Below are 14,550 nucleotides of genomic sequence, written 5' to 3'. Positions count from 1 at the left end.
TGTTCATGTTGGAACATGTTTCAGTGAATCTCTGCAGCTGCTTCCTGCTTTTAATGGAAATAAATGAAGAAATGAGGTCCGGACTTTATACAGACATAAAACACTCGTATGTTAAAGGGATAGTTCTTCTCTTTCGACATGAAGCTGTGTAACATCCCATATCAGCAACATCATGCGTTCAAAAGAGTAATACATTTACATGCTGCCGCCTGCCGACAGCCGCGCCTGTTACAGTGTTTGCTGCTCGGTCTGCACTTCGGTCTGTTTATTTTATGCATTTCGCAGACGCTTGTATCCAAAGCGACTTACAGGTAGGGTAAGGGGGGTCTTGCCGAAGGACCCCTACTGGAGGTAGTACCTTTCATGCAGGGGATTTGAACCCAGGTCACGAATGGTGGCAATCTTACCACTACACTAACCAGTCACGGTCTACACAGCAGGCAGTGATACGAAGGGAGAGAAAATAGGGCCAAGAGATTGTGAGGTCTGACTTTTTCCTGGAGAACGATTTTGTGCACTGGATGCCCCTCCAAAAATAAGTAAAAAAAACAACAAAACAAAGACGTTTTTGCTTAAAATAAGCAAATAAATCTGCCAATGGAACTAGTGAAAATCGGCTTGTCAAGATTTCTTGAAATAAGATGTGATATTTAGGACTTTTGAGATAAAAGTGATCTTGAAATTAGCTTAAAAGATTTTTTCATTTAACAAGATATTCCAGATGTATTGTCTTCAAACCAGTCCCTACATCTGGCTGAAATAGTACTTGTTAGGCAGTTGTGTCTTATATTAAGTGTAATGAGATATTTTGACTAGAAATGAGACAAATATACTTGGTAAGACTTTGATTTTTTCCAGTGTGATGCAAATGTATTACTCTGTTGAACGCTTTATTTCTTAAACCCCAGCCAACTAGCCGGACTACCTTCATCAACACCAAAACGAGGCTGGAACTCTGCTCCCAGGACGCAGCAGGGGGTAAGAAGATGTTCAGAAATGATGTTGCTGATATGGGATGTTATACAGCTTCATGTCAAAAGAGGCGAACTGTCCCTTTAACAGAAAGCTCGGGTCATTCTCCTCCTGTGGGCGTTGTGAGGCTGCGGACACCGTGTTGCTCTGCATCATTCTCTGCGGATGATGGTGTGTTCTCATTAGCCGAACACTCATCAGCTCTGTGGCCTTTAGTCACAGCTGGACTGGTTTTTATGTCCACATTAAACAGAGCCAGTGTTTGTTATCAGTGTCGAGTGTGTCCTCCAACCAATCCGCTCATTTTCTGCTTATCATTTACACAAATGATGCCAGTCCGCCTTATTAAGGCAGATAATGAGCATTATGCCATGAGCCGAGCACCGGAGTGCACGTTAATGAAGACATTTATGAGAGTGAAAGGGGGCAGGACGGTGAGACGTGTCCCAGCGTGTCAAACATTTACAGTCCATTCCTCTTCAGCAGCTTTCTTTAAGTGACTTTCCGTCACAGTCCAAACGGGATGCTGCAGCACATTTATAATGACAGAACATCCAGTCTGCAGTCATTTGGATCAGTTAAACAGCCCAGATTCCTTTAAACTACCATCATAACTCATCTCTGTTGAGGAAAAGTTGCTGTAGGAGCTATTTGGAGAGTTAGTTTTTGTTTTTTGGTTCTAGTTGTACATTTAATTTGCTAATTATGAGTAACTTTATTTGATTAATTTCAGTGCTTTATTTAGATTAGATTATTTTGCTAATATTCTTTGTTAGTTATTTGTTTAGAATATTTTGCTAATTGGGTCACACTGGGCACCTGGAGTCCCAGCATGCACCTGGGTGGGCCCATGGTTTTATACCAGGGAAAAGGAGAGAGCAGCAGGTTTTCTTTGTTCTTTTGTTTGTTTTATTGTTTGGAAATAAATCATCAGAAAACGCAAGAATTCATTTTTGGACATTCATCTTCTTTTGCCTGCATTAAACCACATCCCCCATGGTGCATCAGTGGTCTTTTGATTTTGTTTGGTTTGAGTTTAATTTGTTTTTTATGGACCAATGGCCACTACAGTTACTCTAAATGAAATGTGTTGAGATAAAAATGAAGACAAAAAGCCAACAAACACATTTTATTTGGTTACTTGTGTCACCAAAACTGTTAAATGATGAGAAACTTTTGCTGCTGGAGGTTTAGACGTGGAGGTCCAGCGCGTTGTGAGGCGCTGACTGAGGCAGCGTTCCAAACTCCAGGTTGAGCTGTCCGTGGCTGCGAGAGCGAGACAGGCGCAGGGACGGCAGGGCGAAACGCTGCGTCCGGCGACCGCGAGAAAACCTCCCACCTGCAGACAAGGCACTCACATCATAATCAAGCACGTGTTTGTGTTGCCATTTACTGTCAATCAGGAGAAAAAGCCATTGATAGAAAACGCATGAACATAAAAATAACAAAAGTTTTGAGCAGGTATCTTCCTGAGATTAGATTAGATAAGATTAAAACTAAGGCTGGGCAACGATTAAAATGTTTAATCTAATTAATCACATGATTTCCCTGATTAATCACGATTAATCGCATTTGTACGCAGAATCCAAAAATGAATCCAAAAGTAGCGTATAGCTTTTAGCATTTAGCTTTATTTTAAATGTGCTGCCATATGAATGAAAGTGCCATAACATTTGTTGTGCAAACACACTTTTAACATCAGCATCTTTCTGTAGTTTTTATGTAGAAGCCTCGCTCCACTGTCTGTTTCCTTGAATGACTTGCTGCTATCAGTTGTGTGTTTTGCCTTTAAGTGATATTTTAGACTGGAACTACTACGCTGAGAAGACAATTCAACTTGGCAGAGTTTACAGATGACTTTGGTTCTGTCGACTCCGCCGTCTGGAAGAACTTTAACATGAAAATGGCCGAGTAAAAGTTCCGTACCCTTCTCCATGTTTGGTGGATCCGCCGATTACTTTCTTTTCCTGTTCCACAGCAGACAGCAACAGACTTTTACAAAATAAAAGCCTGTGAGCAGCAGACTTTTACAAAATAAAAGCAGGTGAGCAACAGACTTTTACAATACTACAAAAAATAAAATAAAACAGGGGTGGTCCGTGGTGCAGTGGGTTCAGCTGGCCCCGTATCGGACGGCCCTGTGCTGCGTGTCGTTCCCCCTCTCTCTGCCCCCTGCTTCCTGTCTCTCTAAACTTTCCTTTCCATTAAAGGCACAAAAGCCCCCCAATTTTTAAAAAAACTTTAATTAAAAGAATAAAATAAAACAAAAATAATAAAACTTGCGTTAATGGATGATAAAATATTTATCGCACATATAAATAGATATAAATATAATAAAACAAATACAAATATTTATTTATATTTAACATTTATATTTATAAATATGTATAATATTTATTAAATATTTATTAACACGATAATCACGAGTTAACTCGCCCAGCTCTGATTTAAAGCTTTTAATGATGAAGAAGTAAAACGCTGTGACTCCACAGACTGCTGTGAAGCAGCTTTTATTCCACAGGAAGCCTGATCTTTCACAGGGAAGCACTGACCTGACTGTGACTCTGGTTTGTTGAAGATGTCGGTGCAGCCACTCCAGTACTGAACCGCCGTCTTCCCGTGATAATCTCTGACGGTGGTTTTAGCATCTGATGGTGAGAAAGAGAGGGTTAAAGACGTGTTCTGCTGTCTGAGTTTGTGCGTTCATCCGTATTTAAGACGGTGAGACTGTGCCTCAGAGCGGCTGAAGTCAAGCAGCTTCAGCGATTCAGGAGGCCGAGAAACAAGAAAACTACTTTCAAATTGATTTACAGACGCCGTCTTTGAGCTGCTTTAATGCTGATTCTGTGGTTCTGAAATCAGGATTTTATTAGAGCAGAGCGACAGTCTGGGAACGCTTTCAGTGAGCCGACTCGTAAGGCAGGTTTATCTGTACGGCACAATTCAACAACAAGGTGATTCAAAGTGCTTTACAGAGACATTAAAACAGTAGAAATAAAAGGCATGATTTAAATTTTAAACAAAAAAGAAAGAAATAAGAACAATAGATAAAATCAGGAGTTAAAATGTGATTAAGTTTTGAAACTCCAGCTTCAGATTTGGAGCTTTATTCAGCTGAAAATAGGTGTGTCTTCAGCCTGGACTTAAACACACTGAGTGTTCCAGCTGATCTGAGGCTTTCTGGGAGTTTGTTCCAGACATGTGGAGCATAGAAGCTGAATGCAGCTCCTCCATGTCTGGTTCTGACTCTGGGAACTGATAGAAGACCGGATCCAGATGAGCTGAGGGGTCTGGAAGGTTCATCCTGGGTCAGGAGGTCCCTGATGCATTCTGGTCCTGGACCATTCAGAGCTTTATGGACCAGCATCAGAACTTTAAACTTGTGGTCTCAATGGGCTGATTTTCAGTCCCAGTTTCTGACCAAAGAAACAGAAAAACCTGTGAATGAGAGCAGCTTTATGGGGAGTTCAGCTGGATTAATGAACACTTTGGTGATTTTACTGAAAGATGCAGAAAGATGGAAGTTTGGAGCCTGAACAGAGCAGCTGAGTCCAGCTGAGGGTTTCCATGCAGGAGGGATCCAAAGCCTAAATAATCTTAACTAACGTCTGAAAAAAGTGACTTTTTGGTGAAGTAAACTCTATTAGAGTAACTGTCATCATTTCTACCTTGTATTTTTAAGATTCAGTAAGAACTAGAGCTTCTTAAGTAAAATTAAACATTTTATTAACGTAATACATGAATTATGGGGGAAGAGTAAGTTTTACTTAGGCTTCCTCATACAATTTAAATGTTTAATAGTTGTATGTACATAAACCTAGAAATACTACATAAACTTTACTCTGAAAGTGTATCGTTAAAATCTACTAAGTTACTTCATAACAGCAAATACTACAGATATATAAAATTTACTTAAAAGTTTGAGTAAAATGATGTTCCTGCCTATGAAAAACAAGTAGACTTTACTTACTTTGTTTAACTAAATATAACTTAAAACTTAGATGTAATTAAGTAAATGTTACTAAATCTCTTCAGAACTGTTATGTTTTATGGTAAGTAAAATTTACTTGATATTGCAGCATTCAATCTTACTTAAATCATTTGAGTGCAAATACTTACAAAGGGTTTTTTAAGTAAATCTTATGAGTTGTTTTTTCAGTCTGCTTGGGTTAAAAACAGACTGAAAACTCTCCCTGACTGTCAGCAGTGGTGTAATATTACTGCAGGCAGTGTGTGGACAGTGTGCAGCTCTGCTCCTGCTGTGGGATGAACTGTTGTTGTTCTCAGGGTAACAGGAAGTGAAATCGGGTTGATGTCCCACCTGAGGAGGCTGGAGGCTGAGCGGAGCTGCTAATGGTTACAGCCGCTGGCCGCCTCTGGTCATTACAGACACTTTAACTCCCACCCTCCCTCCACCCACTGGCCTCAGACGCAGCTTCAGCTCCGCTCCACAGCAGCGAGGCGCCTCCGTGGCAGCCAAACGCAGCTCATCATGAAACCGTATCTTGGACCACCAGCTGACTTCAGACCAGCGCAGGAGGCGTTTGAGTTGGAGTAACTCTGCAGAGTGAAACTGAGCTGCAGCAGTTTGTGTTTCTGATTTCAGGAAAGTTAAACCCGCAGTGAGGAAATGTTCAGAAGCAATGCCAGGGAAGAAGGCAAAGTAATTGTTTTCTAAACTTCTCCATAAAGTCGGATTGAATGACTGTGTGTGATCCATCCTGCACAGCAGGGGTTAAAAGCGTGTTGGAGTTTGTCATTTCTTATTTCTGACCTGGGCCTCTTCAAACCTAGGCTAAAATATTATTAATACCCAGTAGTATGAGGACACTTTTATCTTATTTGATTTTGTTGTATTTTATTGCTTTCACCGTTCTTTAATTTTTTTATTTGTTTTTACTTCTTCTTCTCTTTATTTATTACCTGCTGTAAAGCACTTTGGTACACCGTAAGGATCGTCTGTAAAGGGCTGTAGAAATGAAATACATTTACATTTACATTTCTTGGAAAACAATAAGAGACGTTGATGACTCATCACTCGAGGGTGATTGGATCTGACCAATCAGAGTGGGCGTCTGTTGTGTCAATATGTGGAAGTCCAAAGCACTGAGGCTGTGTTCGAAACCGCATACTTCTCCTACTACTCCTACTAACTTTCTGAGTTAATATGTGAGTTTGAGTAAGCGAGAAGTTCCCGGATACATACTAGATTCTCCGAAATGTTGGGTATGCATCATGAGGTTACTACTCATACTCAAACTACCCAAGATGCAACGTAACGTGACGTCGCCGATCGTCATTTCCTGTCAAAACGGCAGCTTCAAGCTAGCTACAACGAGGGTAGGTTCACTTCCTGTTTTAAAAACAAAAGCACCAATTGTATGGTAATGGCTTTCCCTATGATAAAAGGCAACGGGTATTTTATTTTGTGAAAATAACCGGAAGTGCGTTGCTCACTGCGGCTAGCTTTAGTAGCGCCGAATTCGTGGGAACAAAATTGTAAACAGCCGGTATTTTGTCAGGTTTTCAACACGTTGGGGATCTAAACGACTACTTTCTCACCTGAAAATGTTTCAAATGTTGCTAAAGTTTACAGAGTTTAGAGCTTAAGAGAAATCAGCTTCAGGCCGGCTGATTTCGGCTCGAGCAGGAGCGAAATGCATTGTGGGTAAACGCTCTGCATACTGTCTGATCGATGAGTATGCAGTATGGAAGTATGTAGTATGTAGTATGTAGTATGCAGTATGCAGTATGTAGTATGCAGTATGCAGTATGCAGTATGTAGTATGCAGTATGTAAGTATGTAGTATGCAGTATGCAGTATTTAGTATGTAGTATGCAGTATGCAGTATGTAGTATGTAGTATGCAGTATGCAGTATGTAGTATGCAGTATGCAGTATGTGGTACGCGGTATGGAAGTATGTAGTATGCAGTTTGCAGTATGTAGTATGCAGTATGTAGTATGTAGTATGCAGTATGTAGTATGCAGTATGTAGTATGCAGTATGTGGTACGCGGTATGGAAGTATGTAGTATGCAGTTTGCAGTATGTAGTATGCAGTATGTAGTATGTAGTATGCAGTATGTAGTATGCAGTATGTAGAATGCAGTATGTAGTATGTAGTATGTAGTATGTAGTATGCAGTATGTGGTACGCGGTATGGAAGTATGTAGTATGCAGTTTGCAGTATGTAGAATGCAGTATGTAGTATGTAGTATGCAGTATGTAGCATGTAGTATGCAGTATGTAGTATGTAGTATGTAGAATGCAGTATGTAGTATGTAGTATGCAGTATGTAGTATGTAGTATGCAGTATGCAGTATGTAGTATGTAGTATGTAGTATGCAGTATGTAGTATGTAGTATGCAGTATGCAGTATGTAGTATGTAGTAGGCGGTTTCGAACACAGCCATGGAGACGAGACAAAAAACCCGTTTGACCTCACCGCGGTGTGACATATCTGAAGTCAAAGCGGCTCATTTCAGACTCAAACAGGATCAGAACTGAATCAGAAGAATCGATTCATTCATGTTTGCATCGATTTATCCAGCAAAGATTTTTAATGCGCAGAAAAGTTCTCTGAAATGTTCATTCAAATGAAACTTTATTTAACAGACATGAGGCCAAAGAAATGCTCTGAAACTTCACTATTTTCAGTAAAAAAAGAAAGTTTATTTTTTTTCCTCATGACTGACTGAGAAAAGCAGCTGAAACTGAGTCCAACAAGGTGTTCGTTATACTGCAAAGCCTTTTGTTTGTGTTCTGGAAATATTTCATGGGCGCTCGGCTGAAAGTGAGTCAGCTCAGCTTGAATTGTTGTGGTCCAGCTCTCATGGTACACTTTAACATCGATAAAATGAGATTAAGCATGTTCGCAAGTCCAGGAAATACACAAATATGCTCTTAAATAAGCCGCATCGGCGTGTTTCATCTCCAGGAAATACAGGAGGTTTGATCTTTGTTCCAGCTGTTTGATTCAGATGTGTTAAAGCCGTTTGTTCAGAGCTGTCCATGAACTTTTTACAGGATTATTCTGTTTTCTGCAGTTCCGTCAGTGTGTAGCAGCGATGTTTGATGCTCTTCTTCAATAATCCGGTAAATGTGTTGTGATTTCATCTCATTTTGAAAACATCCCCCTGTAGTCCAGCACAGGGGGAAAGTCTGTGTTTAAGGTGTTCATGCTGCAGGTTTCAGACTCTGAGCAGATGATACAGAACCCGGCCGGAGCAGCAGCTCACTTACAGGTGTGTTGGGTCACCTCAGCTGGATTAACACCTGAAAAATGAAGGTTTAAAATACCCGTTGCCTTTCATCATAGGGAAAGCCATTACCATACAATTGGTGCTTTTGTTTTGAAAACAGGAAGTGAACCTACCCTCCTTGTAGCTAGCTTGAAGCTCACAATGACAATCGGCGACGTCCCGTTACGTTGCATCTTGGGTAGTTTGAGTATGAGTAGTAACCTCATGATTCATACACAACATTTAGGAGAATCTAGTATGCATCCGGTAACTTAAAAAAAAAAGTTAGTAAGAGAAGTGAGCGGTTTCGAACACAGCCTAAGTCATGTTTCGTCACTTCCTGTTTTATTTTGAAAGATTAACTCTCCTCTGGTGTCCCAGTCTGATTGTCTGAATGGTTCCACCTGTTCCCTGTTACCCCTGGCTGTGTAGAAGAGTCTGCGTCTCCCCTTGTCTTGTGCCAGAGTGTCGTATCTGTTGGTCCTAACGTGCTTCACTCTTGCCTTCTCTAAGCCATCGTCCAAGTTCCAAGTCATCGTCTTGATCGAGTCCTCGCTAAGAGAGTTTTTTGTTTCTGGATAACTTTTATAATATAGCCTTGATTAAGCCCAGTTAAAGTTTTATAGCGTTCTTGTTTTTGCCTCCCAGTGGAGTGACTTTTTGTTTGGATAATATTTCATACTGTAGTGCCTCCTATTTTTCAGTTTTTTTGTTTTGCTCCGTAGCAGGAGTGACTTTAAGTTAAGACCAAAGTTATATAATCTTTTTGTTTTTCCTCCTTAGTGGAGTGATTCTTGTTTTGATATTTTTTCATATATATACTTCTCTCATTTTGGGAGAAGTATATATGTTATTGATAACTCAGGGGTGGAAAGTAACGAGTTACATTTACTCTCGTTACTGTAATTGAGTAGTTTTTTTTTGTACTTATACTTTTTTGAGTAATTTTTAAAACAGTAATCTTACTTTTACTTAAGTAAATATTGTTGGAAGTATTTCACTTCACTACATTTTAAATAACTTCCATTACAAAGTTAAAAAAAAAAAAAAAAAGTAGAACTTGCGCTCTGTCTGCGTACCAGTAACTATCCATCTGATTGGCTCTGAACACCTGCAGCGCCGGAAAGAGCGAAACATCGAGACGTTGGCGCCACAGAGGAGCTAGCTAAAAGATGATGGAGACAGATGGAGACGAGTGTATCGATGGAGAAGGGTCGAATTTGGAACACAGAGACACGCATGGAGAACGTGAGGCCAATCCCTGGCCATACTTAAAGGACTTATTTGAGTTCAAGTCCGCAAATAACAACAATTTCATCATGCAGTGTAAACTTTGTATGCCGAAAGCATGGATGTATTATATTAACCGAAAGAGACGAAGCTATCCACCTACAAAAACTCTGCTTCCAACCTGCGCAAGCATGTACAGGTCAGATAACCTCACATGAAGCTAAATAACGTTACATGCAATTAATCATTGATCCATTCAATTAATAACTTTACTCAATCATGGTATGTTAACGTCAGTGTTAGCAGCCAGCTTTATAATGCTAGTTAACGTTAGCTAACTTGGTAGTAAGCTAGTAAGCTTCATTTTATACAATCAAATTTGACTCATTTCTTAATTTCACACAAATTTATGCTAATATTGCTATGATATGCGTTGACAATTGCTTATGAGTGTATTATAACGCATTGAAAAATGCACCAAAAAGGTATTAAGTTTTGGTTAATAAAAAATCTTCTAGTGTTGTTCTATTATTGGGTCTCTTTAAAATTAAATCAAAGAGTATGGTCTACACACTGACCCTGGAACCAGAAAAAAAACCCAAGTAAGCAAAAATATCTGACTTGCTGTCAGTGGGTGGAACCAAACGTGCGCCGCAAGCAAAAGTTGACAAGGTTCTGATTAACTTGATTTGTGAAGGCCTTCATCCATTTGCTGTGGTTGAACAACCTGCTTTTAAAGAACTTAAAAAAAGAAGTAACTAAGTAACTTTTACTTAGTACATTTTAAATGAGCTACTTTTTACTTTTACTTGAGTAGATTCTTTGGTACTCTTTCCACCCCTGTGGTAACTTCTATAGCCTGCTTTGTTCTCTCTTGGAGAGTTTTTGGGAGCTCCTGCTCCTCCAGTAAAAGCTTGTGGATTAAACGTCTCCTGCTCCTGGGTCCTCCATTCCTTGGGTGTGACAAGGTACAGGAATCACATTCCACTTTATGATGAATGGACCTCTGCGGGTGGTCCGTCTCTGCCGCTCTGAGCTCAGCATCATCGTCTGTTTCTTCTCAGAAGAATCCGGCGGCACAGTTTGAATTGAGGAGCTTTGATTGGCAGGTCCGACGGCTCGCATCCCGCTGCGTGATTTTGTTTCTTTGTGTGCTCGGCCTCCTCCTCGGCCTCCATATGGACGCGTGTTGTTGTGTGTGACCCTGCAGAGCATATGGACTGTGCTCTGACTCGCAGCATATGGCTGTCTGCGGTTACAGGGGGACCAAACCGTCACGGGTCCATCGTGAAGCGGCCCGGCGGCTGGAGGCTGGAGGCTGGAGGCTGGAGGCTGGGACGGGCCTCATTAGCAGCCATGTGAACTCCCCGCCTGGCTGTTCTGGGGTGGTGTAGGTGGAGGAGGTGTGAGTTTAGATGGTACTTGTCAGTCTGAGCGCGGGCTCTTTTGTTGGCAGCAGCGATTTGCATCAGTGCGTTCTTCAGATCTGCGAGGCGTGCAGAGGAAGGATCCCTCGCCGGCTGATTCTCACTGTGTGAATATCAATCTGAAACCTGCATATAAAGAAGCCCTCACGTGCACATCCACTGAAAACGCACTGACAGCAGAAGAAACTGTTTTCCTTCCAGAGGCGAGAGCAGGGGTCCGACCTGCCAGCTGAATTATACTCTGCGCTCAGGGTGTAACAGAAGTGGATGTTTAATGCGTGTTTTCATTTCATCCTTCTGAAATGTCTCCTCATGTTTCCACATCTCAGAACAGTCACTGCGACAAGGTGCATTTTGGGTAATCAGGTTTTTTTTTGTTGTTGTGAGGATGCTGTTGCTCTGAGATGTGCTGTGTTCGAAATCGCATACTTCTCCTACTACTCATACTAACTCTTTGAGTTAGTTTGAGTAAGCAGAAGTTCCCGGATGCATACTAGATTCTCTGAAATGTTGGGTATGCATCATGAGGTTACTACTCATACTCAAACTACCCAAGATGCAACGTAACGTGACGTCGCCGATCGTCATTTCCTGTCAAAACGGCAGTTTCAAGCTAGCTACAACGAGGGTAGGTTCACTTCCTGTTTTCAAAAGCACCAATTGTATGGTAATGGCTTTCCCTATGATAAAAGGCAACGGGTATTTTATTTTGTGAAAATAACCGGAAGTGCGTTACTCACTGCGGCTAGCTTTAGTAGCGCCGAATTCGTGGGAACAAAATTGTAAACAGCCGGTATTTTGTCAGGTTTTCAACACGTTGGGGATCTAAACGACTACTTTCTCACCTGAAAATGTTGCTAAAGTTTACAGAGTTTAGAGCTTAAGAGAAATCAGCTTCAGGCCGGCTGATTTCGGCTCGGGCAGGAGCGAAATGCATTGTGGGTAAACGCTCTGCATACTGTCTGATCGATGAGTATGCAGTATGTAGTATGTAGTATGTAGTTTCGAACACAGCCCATCCTTCATACCCACCTTAACTGTAAGACATGCTTTTAAATTCTATTAAACCTTTATCATAAATAATATGGCTGACGAAAACCCCCCACCCCCCAAACTCTGACTCAAATGTTTTCTTTTTTTTCAGGTTCTGCAGGGATCAGAATTCAGATAATCAGCAGAGAACCGCGTCAGGAGTGTGAGCGGTGGATGTTCAGCCCAGAGTTTGGATCTGTGCGCTGCTTCAGTCTCTCTCAGTCAGGCCTCTCCTGTCGCCATCAGATTTGACCATTTTGACCAACTTCTTACCCAAATAAAACAAAAAGTAACCAGGTATCCATGGTAACGGGTAAGGTAACCTCTCTGCCTCTGGCAGGAGAAAACAACCAGCAGCTGAAACTCTGACAGAGTTCCTGGAGCACAGAAAAACTTGTATCCACCCTAAGAAAACAGCCTCAAATGTTTGTGAACCCCAGATAACGTATTTCCATGAATGAAACCTCCACTTTAACCTGTTGACCTCACAATTGTTTGGCCCTATTTTCTCTCCCTTCGTATCACTGCCTGCTGTGCAGACCGAAGTGCAGACCGAGCAGCAAACACCGTAACAGGCGCGGCTGTCGGCAGCAGGCAGTGATACGAAGGGAGAGAAAATAGGGCCAAGCGGTTGTGAGGTCTGACTTTTTCCTGGAGAACCATTTTGTGATGCAAATGTATTACTCTGTTGAACGCATATTGTTTTGAGAAGCAAGACGCTTTATTTTTTAAGCCCCAGCCAACTAGCCGGACTACCTTCATCAACACCAAAACGAGGCTGGAACTCTGCTCACAGGACGCAGCAGGGGGTAAGAAGATGTTCAGAAATGATGCTGCTGATATGGGATGTCATACAGCTTCATGTCAAAAGAGGCGAACTGTCCCTTTAAAAAGATCTAAGCTTCAGAGCAGTGATCTGATTGGTGTGTTTACACGAGGACGGCTGGTAATCTGATGAAAAGTGTAAACGCAGAGTGAAGTTGGACTCACTGTAAGCGCTGATCAGGGTTTGGATGATGTCCTCGTGTCCGTGGATGGAGGCCAGATGAAGAGCTGTGTACCCCTGCAAACATCACACAGAGTCAGGATCACCAAAGTGTTCATAAATCCAGCTGAACTCCCCATAAAGCTGCTCTCATTCACAGGTTTTTCTGTTTCTTTGGTCAGAAACTGGGACTGAAAATCAGCCCATTGAGACCACGAGTTTAAAGTTCTGATGCTGGTCCATAAAGCTCTGAATGGTCCAGGACCAGAATGCATCAGGGACCTCCTGACCCAGTATGAACCTTCCAGACCCCTCAGCTCATCTGGATCCGGTCTTCCATCAGTTCCCAGAGTCAGAACCAGACATGGAGGAGCTGCATTCAGCTTCTATGCTCCACATGTCTGGAACAAACTCCCAGAAAGCCTCAGATCAGCTGAAACACTCAGTGTGTTTAAGTCCAGGCTGAAGACACGCCTATTTTCAGCTGAATAAAGCTCCAAATCTGAAGCTGGAGTTTCAAAACTTAATCACATTTTAACTCCTGATTTTATCTATTGTTCTTATTTCTTTCTTTTTTGTTTAAAATTTAAATCATGCTTTTTATTTCTACTGTTTAAATGTATCTGTAAAGCACTTTAAATCACCTTGTTGTTGAATTGTGCCGTACAGATAAACCTGCCTTACGAGTCGGCTCATTGAAAGCGTTCCCAGACGGTCGCTCTGCTCTAATAAAATCCTGATTTCAGAACCACAGAATCAGCATTAAAGCAGCTCAAAGACGGCGTCTGAGCAGCGAACTCAGCTGGACTCACATGGACCAGGACCTCCCACAGAGGAGCTCAGAGGCAGCAGAAGGTCTGGAAGCTTTTCAGCCTCAGACAGACTTCAGTCGGTACCTGGTTCTGCTGCTGTGCAGGTAAACTGGGACCACACTGGAAAAAATGCCCCTCCAAAAATAAGCAAAAAAAAAACAACAAATAAAAGACGTTTTTGCTTGAAATAAGCAAAAAAATCTGCCAATGGAACTAGTGAAAATCGGCTTGTCCAGATTTCTTGAAATAAGATGAGATATTTGGGACTTTTGAGTTAAAAGTGATCTTGAAATTAGCTTAAAAACCTCTTCAAATGTAAAAAAGAAGCTTCTTTCATATGTGACTCAAAACAATTTGTTTTCAAGACTTTTTCACTTAACAAGATATTCAAGATGTATTGTATTAAAACAAGTCCCTATATCTGGCTGAAATAGAACTTGTTGCAGTTGTGTCTGATATTAAGTGTAATGAGATACTCAATGAGACAAATATACTTGGTAAGATTTAGATTTTTTTCCAGTGTGATGACTCTAAAATACATTTTGAATTGAATTGAATTGAATATTAATCTATTCCCACAGTAATCTATGAGCATGTAGACAGGCAGCCTAAAAGCAGCCCGACCACACAGATCAGGATGTTGAGGATTCAGTGTTTCTGAAGCTGTGAGCTCTTCCTGTCACCCACAATAACTCTGACTGTTCTTTGCTTTCTCTGGATGTTTCTCTGGATGTTTCCAGGAACGTCCGTCACCTGTCTCCTGTCTTTTCCCTCCCTGCTGTCAGCAGCTTGTCAGAAGCCGAGTCGTTTGTACACTTTAACACCAGCGAGTCCCAGCGGAGCGGCTGCC

At 41.4% G+C, this 14,550-nt stretch overlaps 1 protein-coding gene across 1 annotated transcript in view; it reads right to left on the bottom strand.

Annotated features, from left to right (window-relative positions):
• Positions 1 to 2,162: 2,162 nt before the first annotated feature.
• LOC142384909 (ankyrin repeat domain-containing protein SOWAHB-like) overlaps positions 2,163 to 14,550 on the bottom strand; it is a 33,113-nt gene continuing 20,725 nt past the window's right edge. The window contains exons 3-5 of the mRNA XM_075471215.1: positions 12,894 to 12,966; positions 3,525 to 3,620; positions 2,163 to 2,311 (exon numbers count right to left, since the gene is read on the bottom strand). Coding sequence (XP_075327330.1) covers positions 2,163 to 2,311; positions 3,525 to 3,620; positions 12,894 to 12,966 — 318 coding nt within the window. The remainder of the gene's footprint in view (positions 2,312 to 3,524; positions 3,621 to 12,893; positions 12,967 to 14,550) is intronic.

Source organism: Odontesthes bonariensis, chromosome 7 (genome assembly GCF_027942865.1).
Source record: "Odontesthes bonariensis isolate fOdoBon6 chromosome 7, fOdoBon6.hap1, whole genome shotgun sequence".
In the NCBI taxonomy this organism is placed as follows: domain Eukaryota; kingdom Metazoa; phylum Chordata; class Actinopteri; order Atheriniformes; family Atherinopsidae; genus Odontesthes; species Odontesthes bonariensis.
The sequence above is the reverse complement of the archived record's forward strand: the minus strand, read 5'-3'. Positions and strand labels throughout refer to the sequence as shown.